General features: G+C 48.9%; 1 protein-coding gene across 15 annotated transcripts in view; it reads right to left on the reverse strand.

The window, feature by feature from the left end:
• Positions 1 to 8,611: 8,611 nt before the first annotated feature.
• The window catches only part of DIDO1 (death inducer-obliterator 1), a 57,641-nt gene continuing 41,061 nt past the window's right edge, over positions 8,612 to 25,191 (reverse strand). For 11 of the 15 annotated variants that reach the window (XM_070588605.1, XM_070588603.1, XM_070588597.1 and 8 more), the window contains 6 exons: positions 24,825 to 24,960; positions 24,033 to 24,564; positions 23,450 to 23,603; positions 22,684 to 22,773; positions 21,609 to 21,804; positions 8,612 to 13,411 (listed from right to left, as the gene is read on the reverse strand). In XM_070588605.1, the coding sequence (XP_070444706.1) occupies positions 10,146 to 13,411; positions 21,609 to 21,804; positions 22,684 to 22,773; positions 23,450 to 23,603; positions 24,033 to 24,564; positions 24,825 to 24,960 (4,374 nt within the window). In that variant the 3' untranslated portion in view covers positions 8,612 to 10,145. Of the gene's footprint in view, positions 13,412 to 17,512; positions 18,149 to 18,818; positions 21,805 to 22,683; positions 22,774 to 23,449; positions 23,604 to 24,032; positions 24,565 to 24,824; positions 24,961 to 25,191 lie in introns of those variants that run through there. The other 4 variants (XR_011530890.1, XR_011530889.1, XR_011530891.1 and 1 more) reach the window with 2 other exon arrangements.

Below are 25,191 nucleotides of genomic sequence, written 5' to 3' on the forward strand. Positions count from 1 at the left end.
TGCCAATATTTTTTCTTTTTTCTGCTTTTGCTCCCCAAATCCCCCGAGTACATAGTTGTATATATTTTAGTTGTGGGGCCTTCTAGTTGTGGCATGTGGGATGCTGCCTCAGCATGGCCTGATGAGCAGTGACATGTCCATGCCCAGGATCCAAACCAGCGAAACCCTGGGCCACCGAAGCGGAACGCACGGACTTAACTACTTGGCCACCGGGCTGGCCCCTGCTGAATTTTTTAATGTTTTGTTTTTCCAGATTTAAGGCAAAATTAAAACGTTTATCTTTTTCTCCCTACCTGTTCTCTTCAGAATTGAGAATGACTGAATATTCTCATTTTCATAGCAATATGGTTATTTGCATAAGTTCAATAGGAATTTGTTCTCCTTATAACAGGACACAATTGGAAACGTTATATTACCAAGGCTTTGACTGGAATGTCATATTTGGGAAAGACATTCATAGACTCAGATATGATCAGACAGCTTTAAGGAACAAAGTTTGACTTTATAGACCAAATAAAGCCAGTTGGAAATATTGGCCTGGTACCTTGCTTACAGGGTTCCCAATAACCTTACCAGGTGAGTAAAGAAGGTCACTTCCGGGCAGGTGCAAGAACCTCAGGATACTTGGGGGGACCTCGAGAAGAGAGGAATGCACCCAAATCTATGGGTATTGCTGGCGGAGTCTGATGGCAAGTCCTTGGCTTGTCTTTCCTGGCCTTGAGAGGGCTTTAAAGTTCAATTTGAGATCCCTTATGAGAAGTTCCAGCAAAGCAGACTTAAAAGAGCCTGTATGATCACTTGCCATTCTTGCTGTACTTATGTAAATAATTGGTCCAGGTCTCTTGAAACTAGACTTATTTTGCAAGCCAATGAGTGTTAGTTTGGCTATCTTTGATAAAAATGAGGATGATTTTAGAGAGAAAAGTTATGTTTCAGTAGAAACTATAATACACATTCTAGTTCTGCTAATTGTCTTTGGGGTTTTTGTTTTCTACCTGTAAACTGGACTGGATCCTGAATTCTTCTAGTTGCCTGAAATATCTGTCTACAAATCTCCAAACTAACGTTTTACCTGATTGCTTGCTTACATGACATGGGACTAACTTTGGGAGCCCACCTGCATCCCCACCTCCTGAAATGAATTTAACTGGATGGACCTATTGTGAGGACTAAGAGACTGGTTGGTGTATTCACTGAGATGGAACAATCTACCAATTCAGCTTCTGGACTGTGAAACTTCTTGAAGTTTCAAAGTAGGGGACCAGAATTTGACACCCCAAAATGTGTCTCTTTGGCTTGATTATTTTTAAGAACAAAAGGCTCAGGAACTTCCCCCTAAAAGAATTAAGATAGCAGGTCTGTTCCAGGAAGTAACTGGAATGGTTGTCACCCTATTTCCCTCAAGATTTAGGAATGTACAAAGCAAAGGGGGAAATTGAAACAATACATAAAACATTGACCAGCTCAAACTAGTTTTGCTTCCTTAAAAAAGGTAATTGGGTAATCAAACCTTTCTCAATAATAGAGATGGCACTGTGCATGTGCCAGGTGGGAACCCATAGCCCCAGGATGACCCAGGCCTTCGATAAGAAAAATCTGGCTTCCAGTAGCCCAAGAAGCTTGAATACCATATATGGACTGATTTGACACTAGCCAACTGGCTTATATGGGCCTGGAAGAAGCTTGGTAGCTTCTAACTCCTAACATTTTGCCCAAAACCTTGGATCAGGAGACAGACTTGAGAGCTTGCCTCCTGTCTCCTGGCCAGTCAACCTTGCAATAAAGCTCTTTCTTTTCTCAGAGGTCAGTGCCATAGTATTGGCTTCTGTGAGTGTTGGGTATGAGCCCTTGCTCAGGAACAGTGCTGTCAAGTCAATTCTGACTCCTGGTGCTGCCATGGACAGCTGAGTGGAGCCCTGCCTGGTCTTTTCGCACCATCCTCATATCTTCCTGCACTATATCAGGCATTGCTCTGCTGTTATTCACAGTGTTTTCATGGCCAATTTTTTTTTGGAAGTGTGTGGCCAGGTCCTTCTTCCTAGTATATCTAGGCTGGAGGCTCTACTGAAGCCTGTCCACCATGGGTGACCCTGCTGGTATTTGAAATACTGGTGGCAGAGCTTTCAGCATCACAGCAACACAAAGCTGCCACAGTATGGCAACCGACAGAGGAGTGGTGTGGTTCCCTAACTGGGAAACAAACCTGGGCCACAGTGGTGAGAACACCAAATCTTAACCACTGGAACTCCAGCGCTGACTCATTTCTTTTTAGTGTTGAATATTATTCTACTGTCTGGATGTACCCCAGTTTATTTATCCATTCACCTACTGAAGGACATCTTAGTTGCTTCTGAGTTTTGCCAATTATGAATAAAGCTGCCATAAACATCCATGTGCAGGTTTTGTGTGGACATAAGTTTTCAACTCCTTTGGGTAAATACCAAGGAGCATGATTACTGGATCATATGGTAAGAGTGTGTTTAGTTTTGAAGAAACCACCAAACTGTCTTTCAAAGTGGCTGCACCATTTTGTATTCCCACCAGCAAAGAATGAGAGCTCCTGTTGCTCCACATCCTTGCCCACATTTGAGTGGTCAGTGTCCTGGATTTTGGACTTTCTAATAGATGTACTTGATGGCAGTGCCAGATGGGTGATAACACCGTGTGGGGCTGGTGCGATGTCTTCCGGGATACAGTACATGCTCTAAGTGAGCAACCAATCAATGGTGCTCTTTCTCCACAGTCAGGATTCATGGACCTGGGAATCAAGATGTGGAAATGGATGCAGCTCCTCTCACTGTCACCTCTACTGGCCACTTGCAAAATCGGTGCTTCCTGCTCCTGAAACTTTTTCTTCTAGAGGGTCCAGTCCCAAGGGCAAGAGTGCTTCCTCCAGAGGACGCGGGATGACTTCCATAGGCTGTCAGCCGAGGCTGTTGCCTGGCCACTCTGGACTCCTCATGCCAGTGAGTCAACGGGCAAAGATGGGAGGCTGCTGTGGCTGGGGTGACCGGGCGGGCCTGACTATCGAGGGGAAGTGGGGCTGCTGCTTCCAGCGAGGGTAAGGAGGAGCATGTGTGGGATGCAGGAGAACCCAGGCACCTCTCAGTCCTCCCCAGCCCTGTGATTAAAGTCAGGGCAAAACCCTCATGATGCAGTTCAGGCAGGACTGCCGACAGCTCAGACCCATCAGGGTGAAGGTTTGGGTCTCCCAGCAGGCAGGGAATCTTGACCAGCTGAGGAGTGTGGACTGCACAGTGGAAGAAGGTCATTACAAATACCAGCTCGACCACATGACCAGCTGCAGAAGTGTCTCTTCTACTTTTGAGATGAGCGTGCTTGTGTGTTTGTTAACCACACGCTTTTGTTTTCTTCTCCTCTCTTGTGTGCTCTCATATAACATAAGATGTGTGAAGAGTGGCTGCAGGACCAGGCAACACTGGGAAGTGCGAGCCAGTGGAGGAGGCTAAACACGGCCTAAAGAAGGGGGAAGGGGCTGAGTGTTTTCAGGACGGTTGTGTTGTGTTAGGAGGGAAAATGACTGTGTTATGTCTTCATTTGGAAATTATGGCTTAAAGAGCATTGTAAGCAAGGCTGGTGTGCTGGAGGCCACGGCGACAGGGCAGGATGGCTGTGTGGCTTGGCTGGACCACTTTTCTCAGAATCCCCTCTCCTGCATATTCCTGGTTATGGGCATCACCAGAGACATTTCTGCATGAGATCTGGAGGCCAGAAGAGAAGCAGCAGCCACATTGCTGTTTATACTTGGAGAGTTGAGCTGGGGTCATGCGCATGGTGCTGGCACAGCTCCCCACTCCCGGAACCGCCCAGCCTCCTGGACTTGGGCCAGATGTGTGTCTACCTTTCTGACAAAGTGCACCAACTTCTCAGGCAGGACACCTGTCTCATCAGGGTTGGAGGTGGAGAGGAATGCGTGAGTGCTCGTCCACCCCGGTGTTTTCTGGCTGTATGCGCTTCCTCCCACTCACCCCTTCCCTCTGCCCATCCTGCAGACCTCAAGCTCCTGCCTCAGAGGCAAAGACAGTAGCCTCCCAGCAGCAATCGTTCAGCCAGCTCCCATGATGCCCAGGGCAGATGCCTGTAAACAAAGTCTGGAGGCATCTCTCTTCCTGCTGTTTCTCCTGCTGTGTCTCTCTGTCTCCGCCTCTCTCTCCTCTCTCCCTCTCTCTCATCTGTCTGATCTCCTGGATGGTTCTCCTTCTCAGCTGCACCCTGAGTGACCCGAAACAGAAGAGAGAGAATGAAGAAACAAGTCGTGCCCACAGCACCAGCAGTCTGGACTCCATTTGCTACACATCTTGTTGTGGCTGTGATTTGTGAGTTTCACTGGCCCTTTGAGGTGTACAAGTACTACGTGAAATCTGATAAACTTTTGTTATATATGTGATTTAAATTAGCTGCTTAGGAGAATTTGATTAAATACCCTTTCATCAATACCTAAATATTTAGAAAGTTTAACTTCGTTAAATATTTAATTTGGTGTTTAAGTGTTTCATATGCAATGTTTAAATATTTAAAGAAATATCATTTGATAGATTTATAGGACTGAGAAATGGGACACTGAAAAAAGTAGAGTTCCTCAGCTATTAAAGAATTGATTAATAATATATATATTATATACACACATACACACAAGGAAAGACAAACCAAAGAAAGGTTTTAGGCAACTGCTTTGAACTTCCAAGTCAATTAAAGTGAGCACGAGCTCACAGAAGCACAAGATCAACACCGCTGTGATAAAGGGCAGGTAACAGGCAGGGACAGAGTTGAGTCTTCAGTCAAAACCTGCAAAATTACAACAACACATTACAAGCAGCAAGTGGTAGACCTAATGCTGAAGAAAATCCAGGGTGGAGAAATTCCAGAACAGCCCTGGGGAAAGGCAGAGCAACCAAGTAGGATGCTGCAGTGGGGGACCGACAATGAGACTGAGAACAAAGGAATTAAAATTTCCCTCAGTTAGAGCAAAGAAAAAGGAAAAAAAAAAATCAAGACAAGCTTTGCTAACTGCAGCTGTGCATACTCAGCTAAAACCAACCATATCTTTCTGTCTGTTTTTCCCAGGAAACCAACGTCCACACCGTCAAGAAGAAAGGAGACAGCCTCACGGGGCCAAATGCAGGCTGGTGGGAAGGCGCCAACAGCCAGGCCCCATGCCCCTCCCCTACCTAGAACCCCAGATAGAAACCCCTGCCTTTTTCCCTTTGAGGAGGCAGATCTGAGTTCTGACTCCCATCTCCTCGTCTGGCTGCCTTTTGATAATAAACCTCTTTCCTTGTCTCAAGATCGACATTTCAGTGATTGGCCCCACTGTGTGTCGGGTAAACAAACTTGCATTTCTGTTTGGTAACAACAGAGGTGTCCGAAGATTGGCCGTCTACGTAGTGGAGAAAGACAGAAACAAAGGGCGGAGGAGAATCTGAGATCTAGGCTGGAGGGTCTGTGGGTCATCTGCCATGTTTCTCTCCCCTCCCTCCACCTCTCCCCCTTCTCTTTGTTTTTTTTAAACAAAAAGAAAATATTCATTTATTACTTAGGTAATTACAAATATGTGTAATTGCTAACTGTGGCTTTTCTGAAAATACAGATGAGCCTGTCATTGCAGAATGAAAGAACTTGCTGTGTTCCAGAAGAAAGCGTGATCAACGTGTTCACCTTCCAGAGCTGAACTTGTTTCCTTCTGTTCCTGATTGGGGTGTGTGTGTGTGTGTGCTCACATGTGCTGCATGTGCTTGTGTGTGCATGTATGGGGGGGTACCTGGTAGCTGCCAACCCAGCACCCAGCCTCCCCTCCATGTCTGGATTCCTGGGGTGTCACTCACATAGTAAAAGTCACCTTTTGGGGGCATCACTGTGTGAATTTTAACAAACGCAAGCAGCCGTGCAACCAACACTGCCCTATGTGCCCCAGTGACTCCCACATGCTGCCCTCCCCACACCCTGGCCCCACACCCCGTCCGCTTTCTGTCCCGAGTTTTGTCTTATCCAGCATGTCATGTGATGGGATCCCATGGCTGGCGGCCTTTGGTCTGGTGCCTTTCCCTCATACGATGCCTCTGAGACTCAGGGGGCCGTCATCCCTATGGCACTTGCTCCCTTCTTGCTGCTGGGCTGTACTCTGCTGTATGGCGGGGCCATGGTTTATCCACACACTGATTGAAGGGCATTTAGGTGGTTTCCTGGTTTGGGCAATTGTAAATAAATCACTATAAATATTTCCTTACAGATTTTTATGTGAGCAAGTCTTCATCTGTTTAGGGCAGTTTCTCAACCTTTTTAAAATTATTACTCCTTGAGAAGCCTCTTAGACGTATTTTTCTTAACCGTCCTCCTCTGCCACGATGCTTTAATACCGCAGACGCACTGTGCACCTGCCTGTGCATGTTTTGAACAATGGGAAGATGTAAATAATGCTTTTGATGAATATTTGATGCCTTTGGAAATTGCCTAGGATATAACAAATGAAAAAAGGATACAAGAATGTATAGAATCCCGATTTTGGGAAAGAAAGTTTAAGGGAAAATGTACAAATGTTAGCAGCAATTCCTGCTGGATATGAGGTATGGGTGGCCTTGGTGTTCTCGCTTTTCCTAACCGTCCCGCAGTGAGCATGGATTCAGCCATTTGCAGCCACAAGCCCCAGCAGCTCCGGCCTCCGTCCCTGCCACTCAGGCCCAGTTGGCTGCCTGACCTGTACACACTGGCGCCTGCCTCTCCTCCCCTTGTGCTCAGGCCCCTTCAAGGGCATGGCCACAGCATGGGCCCTGCTGCTGTGACCTCCTTGGGGCACTGTCATTGGCCTGTCCCTGGACTCACTGGTGTGGGGTGAAGTGGGAGAGTGCCCAGCCCTTTGGGGGCTGCCCTCCATTGGAGGTCCCAGCCCCTTCGAGCTCCCTGGTGAAATGCCTCCTTTCCTTCTCCCTAGAAATGCCCCTGCAGCCACAGCCGAGATGCCTGAAGTGCAGGGACTGGAGTCACAGCCGAGTGGCAGCCCCCGCTGGGTGCTGCGGCTCTCGCACCCTGAGAGGCGAGCCAGCTGCTGGGAGCCAGGCTGTGTCCTCAAGCTGGTCTCCTTACCAGGCAGGTCTGTAGAGAGCCGAGCACAGCACGGTGCTCCCTATATGGTGGATAACATTGACTAAATGGGGTCACGGGTGGAGTTGTCAGCCTTGGTTCTGGAAGAAAGCCGGGGGTGACAGGGGCGATAGGGGTGATGGGGGTGGGGCAGGATGAGGACAGAGCTGCCTGGTGCTGCAGGAGGGTTTCGTGAAGCATGGAAAGAACAGACTTCAGGGTGAATGCGAATGAAACTAGACACTCGCAGAGCACATGGAGGCCGGAGGGTTTTCAATGGGGGCATACTTCGCCTATGTTTTGCAGAAACTGCTCTGACAGCAGTCTGCAGGCAAGAAGGGCTCACGCACTTTGGAGCCAGGTGCCATGCCCAGTGCTCCTTAGCATACGTCCTGCCAAACTTGGGGTTTACTGTCTGGTGGACCCTCAGCTACCAGGAGCTCTCTGTAGAGCGGCTTCCACAAGGTCAGGGCTAGCCCTTGGGGTTACCCACACACAAACAGGCGGCCCGCTTCTGTGGGCCTTTGTGGGTCATGTGCATGCTCAGCTGGCGCGTTTCTGAGATGACAGTAGTCTGCATAGGGCGGCCCCACCCTGGGGTCCCCTTGTGGATCCCTGCTTTGTTGCACTTGGGTTCAGGAGCTCTTCCCTGGTTTGCTGTACACTCGGCCGGAAACCAGTCAGTTCGTGTTGAACTGACCCAACAAGAGTCAAGCCTGTCCTGCCCGAGGAGCGTTTTCTCTGTGTTTCTGCTCATAGTGGAGTCGTGAAAGCACGTGCTTGTTGAGAAGCTAAATTCCAGCACGAGGTTCCCCAGGTTGAGGTCAGTCACACATAGCCACTGACAAGCTGGAGTTCAGGGGCAAGGCTCACCCTGTCTTCTCAAGTGGCCAGGCATAGGTCCGGGAGAAGCTGCTCCCCTCAACCCAAAAGCTCTGTGTCTGCCCGCTGGCTTGGCCACCGCCAACCCCCACCCTCGGCACCCATGCCACCAACCCCACCTTACCACATGCTCCCTAACCAGCCTGCTGGGCAGCCAGATGCTCCTTTAAACGAGTCAGCAGCTGGAACTTCGGGGTTATCTCCTGATGAGGCCTTCCCCCACCCCATGCCCGCCCACCCCCATGCACCCACCACTTGGCATCCTCTAACCACACACTTCTTGGTTCTTTGTGTGGTGGCCTCAGGCTTCCTGCTCTGACAGTCCCAGACCTGCACACAGAGCTGTAGGGTATGGGTCACCTAACCCAAGGAGGTCGGCTGCACGGGGCAGGCAACAGAAACATCTGCTGTGTGAAGGGAAGGACGTGGAGACCCGCACGGGGCAGTGACTGACACCGTCCCCTAAAGCAGGTGCACCACCCACCTCGGGTTCATCCCCAGCTGAGGGAGGGGTCTGTGGGCCAGATGGCACCCCCTGCTTATGCCATGTCCACTGGCAAGAAGTGGGTAGCTGAGGCATCGCTGTCCAGCTCCAACTTTCCAACATAGAAGAGGTCAGTGAGGACACGAGGCAGACAACCTTCCGTAGATGTTTATTCTACTTCAAGTAACAAAACCTATGAAGTTCCACGTTTTAATGTACAGTGATATACTTTGCAATATAAAATACAATTTACAGAAATTTCTATCAAGTAAAACTAAAGAAACACACTTGATTTTTACATTTGTGTATTTAAATTAGAAAAATTTGTTTTACATGTAAAAAACCTTCACATCATATTAAATGTTGGGACTTGCCACCACCTTAATGTAATTTACCCTACTGACACTGGCTTTATAAACCGATCATCCCAAATTGCTACGTTCTCGTTTCATAACTTAAACATTTGTGCTAGGAAGTGAAAAATCTGTAGTGATGTACGATGGAATAATAGACTCCAAACAACAAATGAAATTCTCTAATTTTACATCTGTAAAAGTAAGTTTATGAAAATATAAAAAAATTATCAAAGTGTATTTGTACAGTCAAATAAATTAGCAAGGTTTTCTCTATTTCACACTTCAGAAGTACTTGAAAAATACATGACAAGAAGCAGTGCACTGCATTTCACAGTGAAAAGCTTTCTAGTTTGTAGTTCTTGAACTAATATCACTATTTTTCATCTCACTTTATACAAATATTGTTCCATTTTCAATGACAAACTTTAAAATTTACCACCTGACACATAGAACGGTCTGGAGCTGTGCGCTTTCCCGGGACACAGGAAGAAGTGCTGAGATGGTGGAGCTCCAAGAACACGGTCCTGATATTCAGATCAAAGAAACCCACCCCCGCCTTTTAAAGTACACTTAATTGGTTTATTTCCTCACTTTCTTTAGGCTGGTAAAATTTGAACTTCTTTCAATAAATTGTTATTTAAAATGCAACAATTTCTACTCTAGCAGATGTTGCTTTTAATCATGTTTTTGAAAAAAATGTATGAGGTGATAATAAAAACGGAACAAAACTAAGAAATGTGTTTTGTTTCCTGGATGAAATTTGTCATTCAAATTTATGGCAAAAGAAAAAAGCATTTGTAAGTTTTGTGTTTCTCACCATTCCAGGGACGAGCTGACATGGTTCTCCCACAGCCACAGCACACTGCCCTCTGGGAGAGCCTGTCAGACCTGGACCAACAGCTTTTGGAGCACAGAAAGACAGGAGACGTCAGCAAAGATATGGCTCTGAGCTCCACTGAAATTCCCCTAAAATTTACACTAGTCAAGTTATTGGAAAAGATAACTCTATAATCTGAAAAAGCAATATGCTTTTGTAGATACTTTCCCATTTTAGTAATTTTAAATGGAAACATTAAATGAGTTCTTAGTTTTTTTAAAAAAGCATCAGAATTGTAAAGATGTGAAATTTTGTAAGAAACCATTATACACAAAACTACAGTAATTTTTGAAGTCCAGAATATTCTATTCTGCATCTAAGTTTATAGCTATTTCAAAGACGATTTGTTGAACACATTTTATGAGCGTGGCTTTTACAGAGGCTGCTGCCTGCTGCGACACACAGGCAAGGACGAGGGAGCCCAGGCCCCTGTCGCAGCCCCCTCACCGGCCTAGGTCTGGGCGGCGGGGTCGGCCCGCGGGGCCTCGGCCTTCAGGTCCCGAGTGCTCTCCTTGCTTTTGCTGCGGTCCTTGCGGTCTCGGCCCCGCTCACGCTCACGGGCCTTTTCGCGGTCCCGGTCTCTGCTGCGAGACCGCTCGCGCTCCCGGTCCCGTCTCCGGTCCCGCTCCCGGTCCCGGTTCCTGCTGCGCTCCCGGCTGCGATCAGACTCCCGCTCCCGGTCCCTGTTGGCACTCCGCTCCCGGCCACAGTCCTTGTCTCGGTGTCTGTCCCACTCGCGGCCCCTCTCCCACTCGCGTTCCCGGCTCCAGTTCCGGCTGCGCTCTCGGTCCCAGGGCTTCCCATGCTCCCGCTCCCGCCGGCGGTCTTCGAAGGCCCGGCCCTGCCGAGTCTCTGGCAGCTGAGCTTCAGGCTCATCCAGCGGTTTGTCTTTGGGCCCAGCTTCAAATCGCTCCCTCTGCCTCCCTTCAAAAGTCTGGTTTCTGTATTCGAGGCCTTTGCCCTCTCGGAAGTCAGAGGACGCCCACTGAGCATCAGCCTCGGGGCCCTGCCCAGGCCCACCAGAGGGCAGGGAGGAGGGTGGGCCGGCCTCGTCCCACCTGTCCTTCCTGTGCTGTGGCGGGTGGCTCGGGAGCTCCAGCAGGGGCCGGGGAGCAGGCTTCATCCCCTGTGCAGACTGGCCCTGGAAGTGGAAGCGGGAGGGTGCAGGGTCATTTTTTTCAGGAAAAGGCGCAGAGCCCCTTGGTCCACTAAACTGAAGGGGTGCTGGCGCCCTTTGGTTTGCAAATCTCGGTGGTGAATTGACCCTTTGTTCCTCAAACTGCTGAGGCTGAATCCCCCTGGGCCCTGGCATGAAATTCGGTGCTTGGCCTCTGGGTCCTTCAAACTGATTGGGATGAGGACCCCGGGCAGTTTCAAACTGACTAGGATGTGGCCCCCTTGGGCCAACAAAATGGCCAGGGGGTGGTCCTCTCTGACTTCCAAACTGAGAGGGAGGAGGTCCTCCCCGGGGTCCTTTAAACTGAGACAGCAGAGGCCTTCTTTGGCCTCCAAATTGGAAAGGTGCTGGGCCTCTATTTCCCATGAACTGGGCTTGTTCTGGTCCTTCAAACTGCGCAGGAGGGCCAGCCATCTCATTGTACGGGGCATCTTGGAATTCCCTTTTTTCCCCATGGGGATCCTTGCGTTCTTCGAATTGGGGTGGTGCTGCTCCTCTGGGCCCACCAAGGTGAGAGGGGGAGGGCCCCCTGCTGTCCCCGTAGGGAGGTGGCCCATGTGGCCCTGAGAAGAGGGAAGGAATAGGCCCCTTCTGGGCCCCGACTCTGGCTGGCGGTGGCCCTCGTGGCCCATCGCTGTTGGAAATGATATTCTCTTCTGAAAACGGAGGGACTGGTCCCCTTGGTCCTGGGAAATTTGGGCCATGAAGCCCTGACATTCCAAAAGTGCGTGGTGTGGGCTCACGCTGGCCCTGAAACTGGGGCAGAGGGGCCCCCCCTTTCTGCCCAGGTGTGGGGAATGTGGTGGTCCCATCGCCAGGTCTGGACTGTGGCTCTCTGTCTCCTTCAGTTTCAACTGCCAGATGGTCACTTTTTTCAGGAAACTGAGCATTTCTTGGATCCTCATACGGGGACGAACCAAGGGATTTTTGCTGAGATGTAAATACTGCACTTGAGAAAGGATCCCTTCCTCCAGGAGAACTAAAATTCTGCCCCTCGTTCTGCACAGGGAGGTTAGGCTGGAAGGAGGTGCTCGGGGGCGTGGGCAGCAGCACCTTCCGGGCAGGTCTGGACATGCCCTCCCCACCTGCCGTGGGGTGAGTGCTCTCCACGGGCTGCTGGCCTGGGCTTTCTGAGGACTCACGCTGGGGGCCGTCCTGCTTGGTCAGGAGGGGAGCCTCTTCACCTGGAGGCCACAGCGGAGCAGCCGACTCCTTTTCTTCCTGAGCCGGCACAGGACCCTGGCCGGCAGCGGGCCCTCCGGGCGCGTCTCTCATTGGTGGGGCGCTGCGTGCACTGCTGGCTGGGGGCTTTGAGCCCGGCTCACTCTCGCTGCTCTCGGCAGCTAATCGCCGGGCCTGCCGGGGGTCGCGACTCTGTCTTGGGTCAGAGCCTGGGCCCGCTCCCTGACTGGTGGCAGGGAGCACAGCTGACTTGCCTGTAGCCTGCGGCTCCTGCGGGAACAGCTCGGCCTTGGGCAGCGAGGACTTTGGAGGCGGCGACATCAGCGCGTCTGACACGGAGAAGTGAGCCATGGAGACCCCGACGGCGGCCCTTTGCTGTCGAAGAGCTTCTTCTTGCTCTTCGACTTGTCTCTTCTGCTCCTCGATCTGTTTATTGAGCTCTTCTATCATTTTTTGTTGCTCAACCAAGGAGGGAGTTGAGACGTCGGCAGCATACTCAGCAGGCCTCTCTGTTGAGCTGCCTTTCACGTCTGCACACATTCTATTGGGCAGGTCGTCAATCGTCACTTTGGCTTCTTCTAAGATCGTCTCGTCCTCCGGGTCGTATGCCACCTCCTCCCGCTCGGCGGCCTCAGGGGCCCTTTCCCCGTCATGGCGTCTTCCTCGCTGGCTGGCCTGAGTGTCAAAGGCTCGCTCAGGTCCATACTCCTCTTCAGGGTCATACGGTCTGTCATCTTCCTCTTCCTCCAGAGCTTTCTCCTTTGAGAACTGACCAAACTGCTGGACGATTGGATCTAGTAAAGGCGCTGCCGGCAGCCCGCCCTCAGCCTTGGCCCTGGAGTCGTGGTGGGAGGCTGAGGCGGGCTCCACAGGCTCTTTGGTGGGAGGGTCAAATGATTTCTTCTTTCCAAAGAGAGTCTGCAGGATATGTTCTAGGGGCGAAGCTGTTTTCGGAGCAGAGGAAGTGACAGAGGAAGCGGCTGCTGTAACCGTCGCTGGTGCGGGTGACACCGTGACAGTGTTCGTGGCTCCTGGTTTGAGGGATGACAGTATTTTTAACACCGATGATGAAGTTGGTGCAACTGGTGGTTCTGGCAGTGGGGGCGGGGGTGGAGGTGAGCCCGGGGGTGTGGTGCTGACAGCGGTCTCCCCAGGGCAGAGCTGATACTTGGGGGGCTTCTTCTCAGACGGCGGTGCTGGAGGCATTTTGGGATAGGCTGAAACATCCATTTCTTCCTGTGCCTGCAGTCTGGTCCGCTTCTCCTCTGTCTTGTCTAATTCTCCAGCATTTGAAGGACGTTTTATTTTTTGACAGATTACTAACCCAAGGATTATGTTTGGACGTGGTGACTCAAGACCTGAAAAACAAAGTATTTGTGCAAATTTTAGAATCTAAATTCAGCTTTTGTCCTTCAGAGTTAAACTTTATTAAGTGTGGTAGTGGGGAATGTTTTAATAGGTAGAAGGAAGAAATTCTGAGGCAAAATAAAACCAAATGTTTGAAGAGCTTATTGTAAAAGGCCCACCCAGCCCGACATGGGCCTTCTGACAGGAGCAGCTAACCCGAGTCCCAAACCACAGAACCAAGGGCTCAGTTCACAAGTAAATTCATCCCAATTGCCGGCATTTATGTTACAGATTTAAAAATTACATACGATGCTAAAGCAGGAGTGTGGGAGGAGGTGGGGAAGGCCTTATGTGAATGCTTAATGTCACTAGCCCACAGGAACGGAGGCGTGTGGACCAGGATGCTTTTTAAGCAACATCTCCAGCTGCGCTCTCTATTCGCCTCTTGCTACATACACATCAGGAGGCACAACCTTTCTGTCCTTAACTTAGGAGTTGCAATACATAAATTAAGCCAAATATACTAATATTAAAAGTTCAATTAGAAATCAATTCTATAACTCAATTATAGTGATCAATACAGCACACACCATTAGGTACATTCACAAGTGATTGGTGACAAAATCACAATTAATGAAAAAAACGAAGCTGACTGAAATGGCTAAAATAATGTTCTTTTAAGTTTAGAAAAAGCTTCAATGAGCATTAACTTATCAGGAGCTACCTAATGCTCAAGTCTTTGTAAACACGGGACCTGGCGCTTAAATAAAGCGCAGAGGTGATCAGAAAACTGGCGGCAGAGAGCAGACCCAGTGGAAGACACCCTGGGAGCTCAGGGCACAGCAGAGCTCTTAAAAGCAATGATTTACTACAAAAGGATTATTCCAAACATGCTACACTGTGGCACAAGATATCAGGGATGCTAACACTTCAGTAATGACCCCCACCCCCACACTCATAATAAATTCAGAATACCAAAGGGAAGCAAAAAATCTAAGTCACAAAACAGCAATTTAGGGAGAAATGATATACAAACTTTGTCTCAATAGCAGGAGGTATTTAAAATTAAGCAAATTCAATTTATAGATATTTTTAACATTACTATGGTAAACATATTCAAGCCGCATGATTCTTTTACTTCCTAAAAAAGAAAATCAGTACTTTTCCTATTCTTTTTGTGATTTTAAAGATGATTACAAGTCACTTCAAATAAGCTGTTTTTGGACATCATTATTTAATTCTAAAACATCTGTTAATCTTCCTAAATTCCAGTGGAGACGGGTCAACAGGCTGACACACAAGGGTGGTGGACATCCCAGCCGCCCCTGAGGAGGACCAGGCACGCACTGAGTTAGGGTGAGCCAGCACACACTCGGGCGACAGGGATTGCTACCCTCCCTCCCAACTGTGTCCTTCACAGGCTGGTAGGCAAGAGCTGAGATGCCCAGTGAAGACAGCCATCCCAGGCCCTCACCACCACCTTCCTTAGAGAAATGCCTTCCAACATCCTCTCCCTGCCCTTGTGATACGCAGCTGTGTATCAGGGAGAGGAGGGAACAGAGACGGGACAGTTAGGCAGGCTACACTAAGTATCCCACCCAGCTGACTCTGCTCAGCAGATGTGAAGGGTAATCTATCAGGTTCACTTTCTAATTAACATGAATTAAGGATATTCTAACTTAAAACAGTACTTCCTTCACTATAATAGCTATTTACTGAGTACTTTATAACCTATTCAAATCCAGTTTTGGGGTATGATGAATTGGCTCTTACAGCCTTTCTGGACCAAATGTATGTCGACAGTGGTCCCAGAGCTTGCAGAACAGGTTTCCGTGCTGAGCACTCTCGGCGCACACAGCCACAGCTGAAGCTGGGGGACAGCTCTGAGCCTCCCTCTCCCTGAGCGCCTGACACCAGGAGCAGAGGAAAAGAATGTGCTTGCCACGTGGTGGGTGTGAGCCAGGGCTGGGGGGCCATAGCATGGAGAAGCCCACTCGAGCAGCCAGGACCCACGTCTTGTCCTCAATGCAGAGGGACTATACCACCCCATAAGGAAAAGCTCCACTTCTAAAGTGCCAACACTACACCTTGTGGCACGAACCAAGCTTCAGGTCACTACACCGTGTGTGTGAGGGGTAAATCGTCATGGCAGACCCGGGAAAACATGGTCTCTGGTCTTGTGATGTGCACCACTCCAATGAACACTTTCAATGGCTTAATGTGCTTACCAAAGGAAATCGTCAGTATATCCCAGCCTTGGCAAGAGCCTTCAGATTTTAACCTTTGTTGTCATACTCATCACAGGTAAGGTCATGCTTAAATTACTTAATCTTTACGTCTGTTTTGAAAACAGCAAGCTGTCAGGAGACTGGCATCTAATTAAGCAGCTGGTATTTTTAAATGCTTCAATTCTCGCCCACCTCACCTGAACACACTCCTAAGTGTCCAATCAAGCTCCAGAGCCAGCTCAGTTAGTTCTAAATTTCCCCACTAATCTCCAAGATTTTAAATTTAAATTGGGCTGTCTCAAAATGTGTACCCCTATCTTGAAGCAGTCAAACCTTATCATCTGATTTATATGTTCTTGTTATGGTTGCATGAACATTTGAAATGTAACTAGCATCTTGGAAAGAACTTATATTCATGGAAGAAACAATAAAATTCACACTGATCTATCTTGGGCCTTGGAAGCAATCTCTCCTGAGATGAGAATACACCCCAAATTGGATCCTGCTCTGCACCGCGTAAGGTGGATGTCTCACAAGGCGACCACTGACAGGAGATGATGAGGTATTCACATCTGGGGAGCAGCAGAGGGCCATCTTTCCTTCCCAGGCTCCCACTCCTGGCCTGGGGCTCTCCAGGCTCACCCACTTGGGAGCCTTACCCTGGGGAGAGGACCGGGTGCCCTAAGAAGGTGCAGCAGCAGTGACCATGCTGGCTCCAGCCTAGGCACAGGGATGCTTCTCTGGTTTTGCAAAATCGCTTTTTTCCATTATTAGAAGGAGGCATGCCTACTTACCCACCTCCCTTCTGCGGGTTGTTGTGAGGTTTATAACTCATAAAGCAGATGAAAACAAGCAACTAGACAGGTGGGATATGGAAATGCCAGCTGCAGCTAAATGTGCCACCTTCCACTTCCACACAAGGAGTGTCCATCAGACTAAGAAGGGTGGTGGCACTACTGGTCTGCCCTGCCTCCAAAACACGAGAGCCAATGTCTGTCTTCAGAATGCATCGTGTGGAAGAGAACAAGCCTTTCTAGCTGCATGCAGGCATCCTCTGAGTTCTCACAGTAGAAGGGTCTAGCCTCAGCCCCAGTGGTTAGAATGAGACCACCCATAGAGAAAAAGTGGACAAACCCAGGGACAAGGGGACATCTGAAAAGATGTGTGCCAATTGGTTTCCTGAGACAAGACCAAAGTCAGGATCCGTATATCCAGGTGTGTCAGCAACAGAGATGTGAGGGCAGTGAAGTGGCCGGGAAGCAGTCCTCTGGGGCCTCCCTGATGCACCTCAAACTTGGCATATTGCAGGACAAAGTTTAGTTCTAATAAATAAGCCATCTGAAAGCTGACTCCTTAACTCTAAAATTATTAAAATGATGCTTCTACCCCTAAATCTATCTGGTATGCTCCGTTATTATTTAAAATCAAAACCCTCAGACCCTCTTATGGTCTGAGTCCGCCAAAATTTTCACACCTGCTGGAACAGAAACTGTGCGGGAGTTAACAGGCAGTAGTGCTTAAGTATGACTTGGCTAGAAAGAACCTTGGCAAACACAGGGGAAAGAGTGTCCTCCCCCTCCACCACACACACCCACTCACACACAGACACACACAACTCTCCCTCTTTCCAACTTTGAATCCCTAAGACCTGTGCGAAGCCGGCGCCAGCGCGTGTTTCAGGTAAAAGGAGAGCGTTGTCCATCTTCATCCAGGTGCCCCCAGAGCAGTGCCAGCCTGCACGCCCTCAGCTGGGCTGCACTCCCAGAGGTATGTCACGTTGGCTCGTGAAAAGCAAAGGTGGAGACTTTCGTCCTCCATCTCACTGGATCTGTGATAGGTACCAAGAGCTACCAAACGGTTCAAATTCAAACAAACAATGACCAGTTTCCATGAAATATTTTTATTGATGTTGAAGAAGAGCAGTACATTCCATTCGATACTATATGCGACTTTGATTACAATATCTACGCACAGCTATTGATACATATGTACATGAAAATTGAAGAAATGCTTACCTGACAATATTTCAAGTCACAGAATTTTTCAGCTAATTTAGAAAGCAGTTAAAGTGAATACCGAAAGACGACTATGGATGACTTTCCATTTGAACTGTGAAAGTTCAGAGACTTTCTGAGAAACGGCCCTCTCCATCAGAACCCCTAAGAAGGTAGAATTCCTGCCCTCTGCGTATTCTGTGCCTGTCTTAGAAACCCACTGTCACTCCACAGGCCTTCTGAACGGAAAACCCGAGCCCTACTGACTGACTCGGGAGTGACGGGTGCCCGGGCCTAGGTCCAGTGCCGTTGGGGTCACACAGGGAAGCACAGAAGATGAGTGTCCAGTCTGACTGGTCTTCCTTCCATGAATAAGGCCCCAAGACGTGTAGACCATCTGAGCCCGAGTCCCCAGCGGTGAAGCCCCATCCGTGTAAGCAGCATCGAGCTGGGCTAACATCCAAAGTGGAAAAGACGGTCAGCTGGACTCGAGACTCAGGCTTTCCAGCTGTCCTCTGAAATAACGCTGCCAAGTTATTAAAAAATGCCACTGTGTGACAGAACAAGATAACCTGGCATTTCTGTGCACAAATGATAAAAATATGCAAGGACTAAAACGTCCCGAGAAACAGCCCACTCTGGACATGTTCTGAATGCTGTGTGGGAACCCAGTGTGTGGAAACCATTTCCCCTGTTTACTGTTGATAGAGCATAGCTGAGATAACAACAGGGCACTGACCCAGGGGCAGGCCACTGCAGGCTTGACCGGGTGAGGACGTGGTCTAAGCACACTTGCTTCTCAAGTGTGAACAGCAAGAACTGGAGGAGAACACTATGTCATCAAAATCTCCTGGTTCCTAAGGTCAGAAGCTGAGGGACACCTGTAATTTTCTATAGGTATGAAATGGATTTCAAGCTGAGATTACGTGTACGAGATGGTCACTCTAGCCTGTAACAACCGCTCGACCTCCAACAGAACCTCCTACATACCCTCTCACAGGAGAGGACTCCATCTGCTCACGTATCAGTCCCTTTACACAGACTGGCAGCTCCCCAAAGCTGGAGCTCCATGTCCCACCCAAGGCCTGTGCTTTGTGCACCGCACAGAGAACTGACGGGCAAAAAGGCCTTGGGACAGAGAGCAAGGTGTTGGAATGGAGACAGGACCAGGTGCAAACCCTGGCTTGGCCACTTACTGGATGTGTGACCTCGGGTGAGGGACGGCAGTGGGCAGTGCAGGTCACTCCCTTGGAGAACAGGGGTAAATGCTCCCTCCTGCAGGACTGCGGTGGGAGCCATGGACGCTCCTGTCAGGCTGTGGGGCACTGGCCATGTCCTGCTGGCTGCTCTGCTGAGGGACACCATTGCCACCCTCAGATTGGGTCTGTGCCTTTGAAGGATGCTGTGCAGAGACTAACTCCATGAGGACAAGGACCACCACCAAGACGGGAAAACCATTTCCATGCCCAGCCTTCCAAACACATGCACACACACGTGACATACACAAGCGACACACACATCACAAAACCAGGACACACGCCCAGCCTTCCACACACACACCATGAAACCAGGACACACAAGCATCTGTAACTAGAGAACGCCAAGCCTCACGATGAGTACTTGAGGCAGGGTAGGTGGATTAACCTGCCTGGGATCAAGTTTGTTGGCTCACGTGGAGTATATAAAACATACATAGATATTAATGTCAAGCAATGGTATCAGGAGGATAGAAAAGATAATACACTAATTAAACAGGCTTAGATTTAGAAGAAGATCTTAAATTTTAAAAAAAATCTTTAAAAGCTTACTGGCAAAATTTCATTCGTTACTACATTTCTAAAACCCTTTCTACTATTTTAACAAAACACTTTTGTTCTTTTCTGTGGATGAAAATCTGTGGGTCTTTTGGGTGTCCCCTTCGGGCAGCGTCAGAGCCTCAGGAATGTGGGTGGATGAGTGTGAGGTCCACTCCGTGGTCACCAAGTGTGTCTGAGTGGTCAGCGCCCATCAGACTTAGCAGATGAGGCAAGCACCCCTGCCCAGACCAGCCCTCTCCTCTCCTCCTGCCACTTGAGCTGTCACCCAGGACTGTACCCACGTGACCCAACTCCCGCTGCGGCTCCAATGAAGGGTCTCCTCTGGTGGCTTCCCTTGACTGACCCCGCCTGTCCAATGCAGGGAACCAGTCCCTGCCTAATCGTGAACCTAAACTCCTTCCATCCTTGTCACAGCAGGGCCTGTCATGGTACCCCAGGGCCCGTTCAACACACCTTATGACCCTGCTCCTCTGCCAAGATGCCAACTGGGATGGTCTCAGGGAAGCTCACACTGCTGAGTTTGCAGACGGAGTGGCAAGAGGAGCTCAAAGAAGGATGAACTAGTGCTTTAATTCTGTTTAAAAGAGGCGGCTCAGAATTTTCTAACTTGCGTTTCTGTTATCAAAAAGTGCTTTAGCACTGAGAGGAAGATGTCTGTGTTAGTGGGAATCATGTGCTTACACTAGATCCTGCTCACAAGCTTCTACACGTGTGACTGACTGGAGGTTCTTCAAGGGCACCTGAGAAGTCAGCTTCTTCATCTTCACCTCAGGAACACAAGACGTGTCTCCCTCCACGGTCGTTCAGGGAGCTGGCCCATGTGCTTCACACAGCTGCTCACCAAGAACCTCTGAGACTCTTTCTGCCACCCATCAGGTGGTCTTTCCTCACCCCAAGGGATGTGAGATGATACCCTGAAGTACTTGGCTTTTCAAATGTATCTGGTATTAAGATAATTTAGTGTATCAAGCCAGTATATATTTAACCCTGCAATTATTGACATCAACCAATACCTTTGTGGGTGCAATTCTAAAAACTGGCACAAGCTGAGCCCACCTCAAGTACTAAAAACGTGCACCAGTCAGGACGTGAGAGCGTGCTTGTGGGTGGTGGGCTCTAGCCCTAAGCAGGGCCAGGGAGAGCAGAAGCCCTATAGGATCCTAGCTGGTTTAGGTGTGGTGGGGGGTCAGCACATGGCTGTGGCAGGAGCATTTGCCAAGGCTGGTGCCGGGAGCCAAGGACACGTAGGTGTCAGGGTCTAGGCAGCACAGCGACGGCTCAGGGCGTTCAGCCACTGCCTCTAGAACAATAAGGCACTTCAGCATTCAGCACACTTGGACACCACAGCTTTCAGGTAGGATCAATCCTGTGGGGACTGCATGGCCAAGGAGGGGCTTCCATCTAGGCACCTTTTGCCAACTGCGTAACTTAAGTCACATCAGCTTCTTCTCTGGGGCTAAGAAAGGGCAGGGCCCTCACAGACCACTGCCCTCGCAATCCCCCTCAAACCCTGGACAAGTCTGAACTCTCTCTTTAGGTTAATTTTAGGTAATCCTTTAAAAGCAGCACTTCCTAGGAAGGAGGAAACACAAAGCAGTTTGCTAAAGATAAAAGAACTTAATAAAATTTGAACAGTAGATCTGAAAGCAATTATTTCTAGAAATATTTTTCTATTTTACACTATCTTTTGTAGTTCCTAGAAATTAATCCCTGTTAGAGGAAAGAAGCCTCTGACTAATCTTTGTTCATTCCTGAGCTGAGGATTAAGAATAAAAATCCCATCTGAGTGAAGACTGTGAGCGACAAGCCAATAGGCAGTATTACCTTTTCTTCCAGCTCTTCTCTGGGTTCCTGGGCATTTGAACATTCCACTGACCTGAGGCCGTGACAAGCTGGTTGGACGCTGGGTTTTTCTCTCTTCATAAAACTTTTCTAAGATAATTTATGTCAATGATAAGGGTACTCCTAGTGTCACCCTCCAATATCCCAGAAGCTGAGTTCTATAGCTAAATGTTGCTTCATCCAGACTGCTAATTCCTGGTCCTAGAAGTCACAAGTTGGCCAAGCGGCAGATGTGCCTGTGACAAACTCAGCAGGACTCAGCGTTGGTGGGAAGGGGATGTGTGGGATCAGACGTACCTCAGTACCACCCAGTAAGTGGGCGCTTACCTGGTCCCTCAAAGGGCAAGAGTTTGGATGGAACGGGGTCCTTCGCACTCAGTGGGATCAGATAGAGGTCCTTGACGTGCCTGCTGTTATTAGCTACAACGCCGAAGCGGCCACGGCTGCTAAAATAGGAGTAGAGAGAGATATAGGCCACCTCCTCTTCCTCTGTTGCGGGGTGAAAGCGGATCAGACACAGCTCCTACAACAGAAACCAGGACAGAGAGCATTGACCTGCGGCTACTCTAGAAGGCATCTGCTGTCATTTTGTATTTAAACCACAAATGCAATCTGAAATGAGAGAAACGAGCAATTCTCTGATTCTGATTTTCACAGTCTTACGGTCCAACATGTTAAATCAATGACGTGGGAAAGAGAATCAGGCTCAAGTATCAGATTGCTGGATTCGGATCTTGGTTTCAGAAGGACTCTTTAATACTTCTCTACTCACAGCCCCAGTGTCCTCAAAACAGTGCCCATCTCACGGAGCCCTCGTCCCGACAAGGTGACCCACGTGCAATGCTAGCTTAGTGCTGTGTCTGGTACAGAGTAAGCTTTCACTACCTGTGACAACTGCAGTCACAATCAACTGGCTGTCTGAGCTACCAAAGCCAGAAACGGAAGGGCTAACCCAGACAAGAGGTCCACACCCTTCTGTGAGCCCAATAAAGACTTAAAGCCCCTTCCCAAGGGGCACAGTGCCTCCAAACACAGCGCAGCTCCACCTCAGGGTTCAAAGAGACCGAGCCCGGCAAGAGCCCAGGCCACACACCCCAGCCAGACCAGCTCCCGGTCCCACCCCTACTTCAATCACAAAACACTAAGGAAACAAGGTGTCTACACTTCTTACGAACACTGAACTGCATATATATTATTAAAATAGGAACAAAACTTGCATCACGGCATTACCCAGACACACTCTCCCAGTTATCCAGCCATAACTTAAACATGCACCTGGAAATATCTAACTACAGGCTGACATTTCTAGTATTAACTCATCAAGATGAGAAGTGAAAGAAAGAGCTGTGTTTAAACAAACACCTTCTTCCACAGGAGCAGAGACGAGACTGGGAGCAGGTACCTTAGACACGGAAGACTTGAGTTTGCCGACGTAATCCCAGACTGTCCTGGGTGCAATCCTTCCACCGATGTGAATCGTGTCCGGCAGGTCCTAAACAAAACGCACCTTGCATAAATGACTGGTAAAACCGTAGCATTCACAAAAACTGACATAGTAATTTCAAAGCACCAACTACTCGAGATTCAGGAAAACCATAACTACTCCAAAGAAAACGGTAGTAACAACGTTGTGTGCTGCTGGGTCCCCTCACAACAAGGGTTATGAGTAGCAAACCCAAGGAGGGCAGGACAAAAACCTTCTCCAAACAGAATTACGTTTGAAAACACGTTTACGTTCCCTTTCATGAACACATACGCACAGTAATAACTCAAATGCTGGTCAGAAATGCCCAACTCACTACTCTTTGCTAGTGCTGCTTTCATTAACTTTGAAAGCTACAGGAACTATCGTGTGTGTCACTCCACACCCATGGCTGGGTGCATGCACACTCCGGGTGAATGCCCCAGCTGAACAGGGGGGGGGGAATGAATCAGCTTTTTTATAAAAGCTGGAATGCCCGATTTCTCATTCAAATTTCCGCCACTGTCCAAACTGCTTCACCCGCTGACTCATCGCAGCAATCTCTATTTTGCCGTCAGAGATGCTTACACATCCAGACGCTCAACGGGAAGACTGTCAGACATCTGACTCCAGCATGTGATGAGCACTCCTGTGAAAGACATGCGCGTGCACACACACAGACACACCACATTCTCTCGGTTCTAACCTCACTGAGATAATCAAAACATCCAGAGACAGGATATGCCTTAGTGACAAATTTCGCTACACTCTGCATGTTAATAAATCCTTTCCAAATGGTGCTGAGTCGAGACAAAAAGAGGGTTGTATCTCCTTCTGGAGGGGAACGTGACTCTGAGATGCTGTAAAACAAAACCATAGAAAATAAGTAAATCTCTCTGCACAAAGAATTTCCAAAGTTTGAAGATTCTATATATTTATAAAAGCAAAAGTGAATTCCTGCCAATTTTGGTAGCTTATTTTTCCAAGTTAACTTCTTTAATCATAATGATATAGACAGACATTCCGGTCAAAGAAAAATAAACTGAATAGGAACGAGGCAGATGAGTATAAATGTAAATTTCAGTTTCAAGATTTGTACTTGTAAAATGATAATTAGGCATCCTAAAACTGGGCCTTTAGAAAACGCCCTATAAAATATTATAGAGTAAAGTCGTAGTTCTGGATAGATTTTGGAGCTGCACCATTCCATCACTCATGACTACTCCTTCTGTTAATCTAAAGGAAAGGAGAGGTGCTGGGCTCCTTCAGACCACATGTGGAAGCCGCACCTGATGCCTGGTGAGGGTGGGACCGACAGGAGGTATCTGGGCTCGGGGGACGAGGACGGCTTGGCTAGTATGGACTTGGGCACCGTCACAGAGGTTGCCGCAGGCTTCAGGACGTCTTGTCGAGGTTCCACCGGGTGGGTGCTGTCCAGGTGGGCTGCTGTGGGGACTGCGACTGTGCACGACCCGCTTGGTGCAGTCCTGGGGTCTCGACCGGACACAGTGACCGTGGTGAGCACCCCACCCCCACTGGAGGCTGGGCAGGAGGAGTGGCCTTCCAGGGTGGAGGGCTCAGGGTGGCCATCTCCTGGAGGCACAGGGCAATACTTTCTCTCCAGGTGTGCATGAGACGCACTCTCCAGGTCGGGCTCAGAGGCATTTTCAGGCAGAGTGTCTGGCATCACTTCATCAGCTGAGCTGAGAACCAGGTCGGAGGGAGAAGCGTCACACTTGGATTTTGACTCTTCCTTCTTAGCAGAAGCCGACAACTTTTGTTTTTTCGGAGCTGGTTCGTCTTCTGATGATGGAACCTGACCTGAAAAATTTAAGGAAGGCCTTCGTGAGAGAGTCGAGACATTCAAGGGCACAGCTTGCCCACAAATAGACAATTTCTTGCAAGAATAAAGAAATCAACCCTGTAAAGGTACAGCTAACTTCAACAACTTCAGAAAACCACCCAAGCCTTCTAATTTCTTAAACTTGGGCCAAATACAATTGCCATTAGAAGTATGAATGACTTTAAACAAAAGCTAGTTAAGTCTCATCTCTGAAGTTTCCTCCCCAAACTATGCTCACCTGTACAAATTTTACAGTTCAGATCAAACAGATGTGCCCGGTGCTGGCTCGTTGTGTCCTTCAACATACTGCTGAAGACGTCGAGAAGGGGCGCTGTGCTTTTCTCAGGGGCGGCTCGCACTAACTCTTGCTGTTCCTAAAAGGAAAAGAAACAACAGAGTAGGTCATTTCTTTCCCAATCCACCTCCAAATTCACAGCACGTATGAAAAAACAGCTCATGTGATTAAGAAACACTGAGGGGAAAAAAGGACCACTGAGGGGCTGGCCCGGTGGTGCAGCGGTTAAGTTCGCATGTTCCACTTCAGCGTCCCGGGGTTTGCTGGTTCGGATCCAGGATGCGGACCTATGCACTGCTTGTCAGGCCAT

Source organism: Equus przewalskii, chromosome 21 (genome assembly GCF_037783145.1).
Source record: "Equus przewalskii isolate Varuska chromosome 21, EquPr2, whole genome shotgun sequence".
NCBI lineage: Eukaryota > Metazoa > Chordata > Mammalia > Perissodactyla > Equidae > Equus > Equus przewalskii.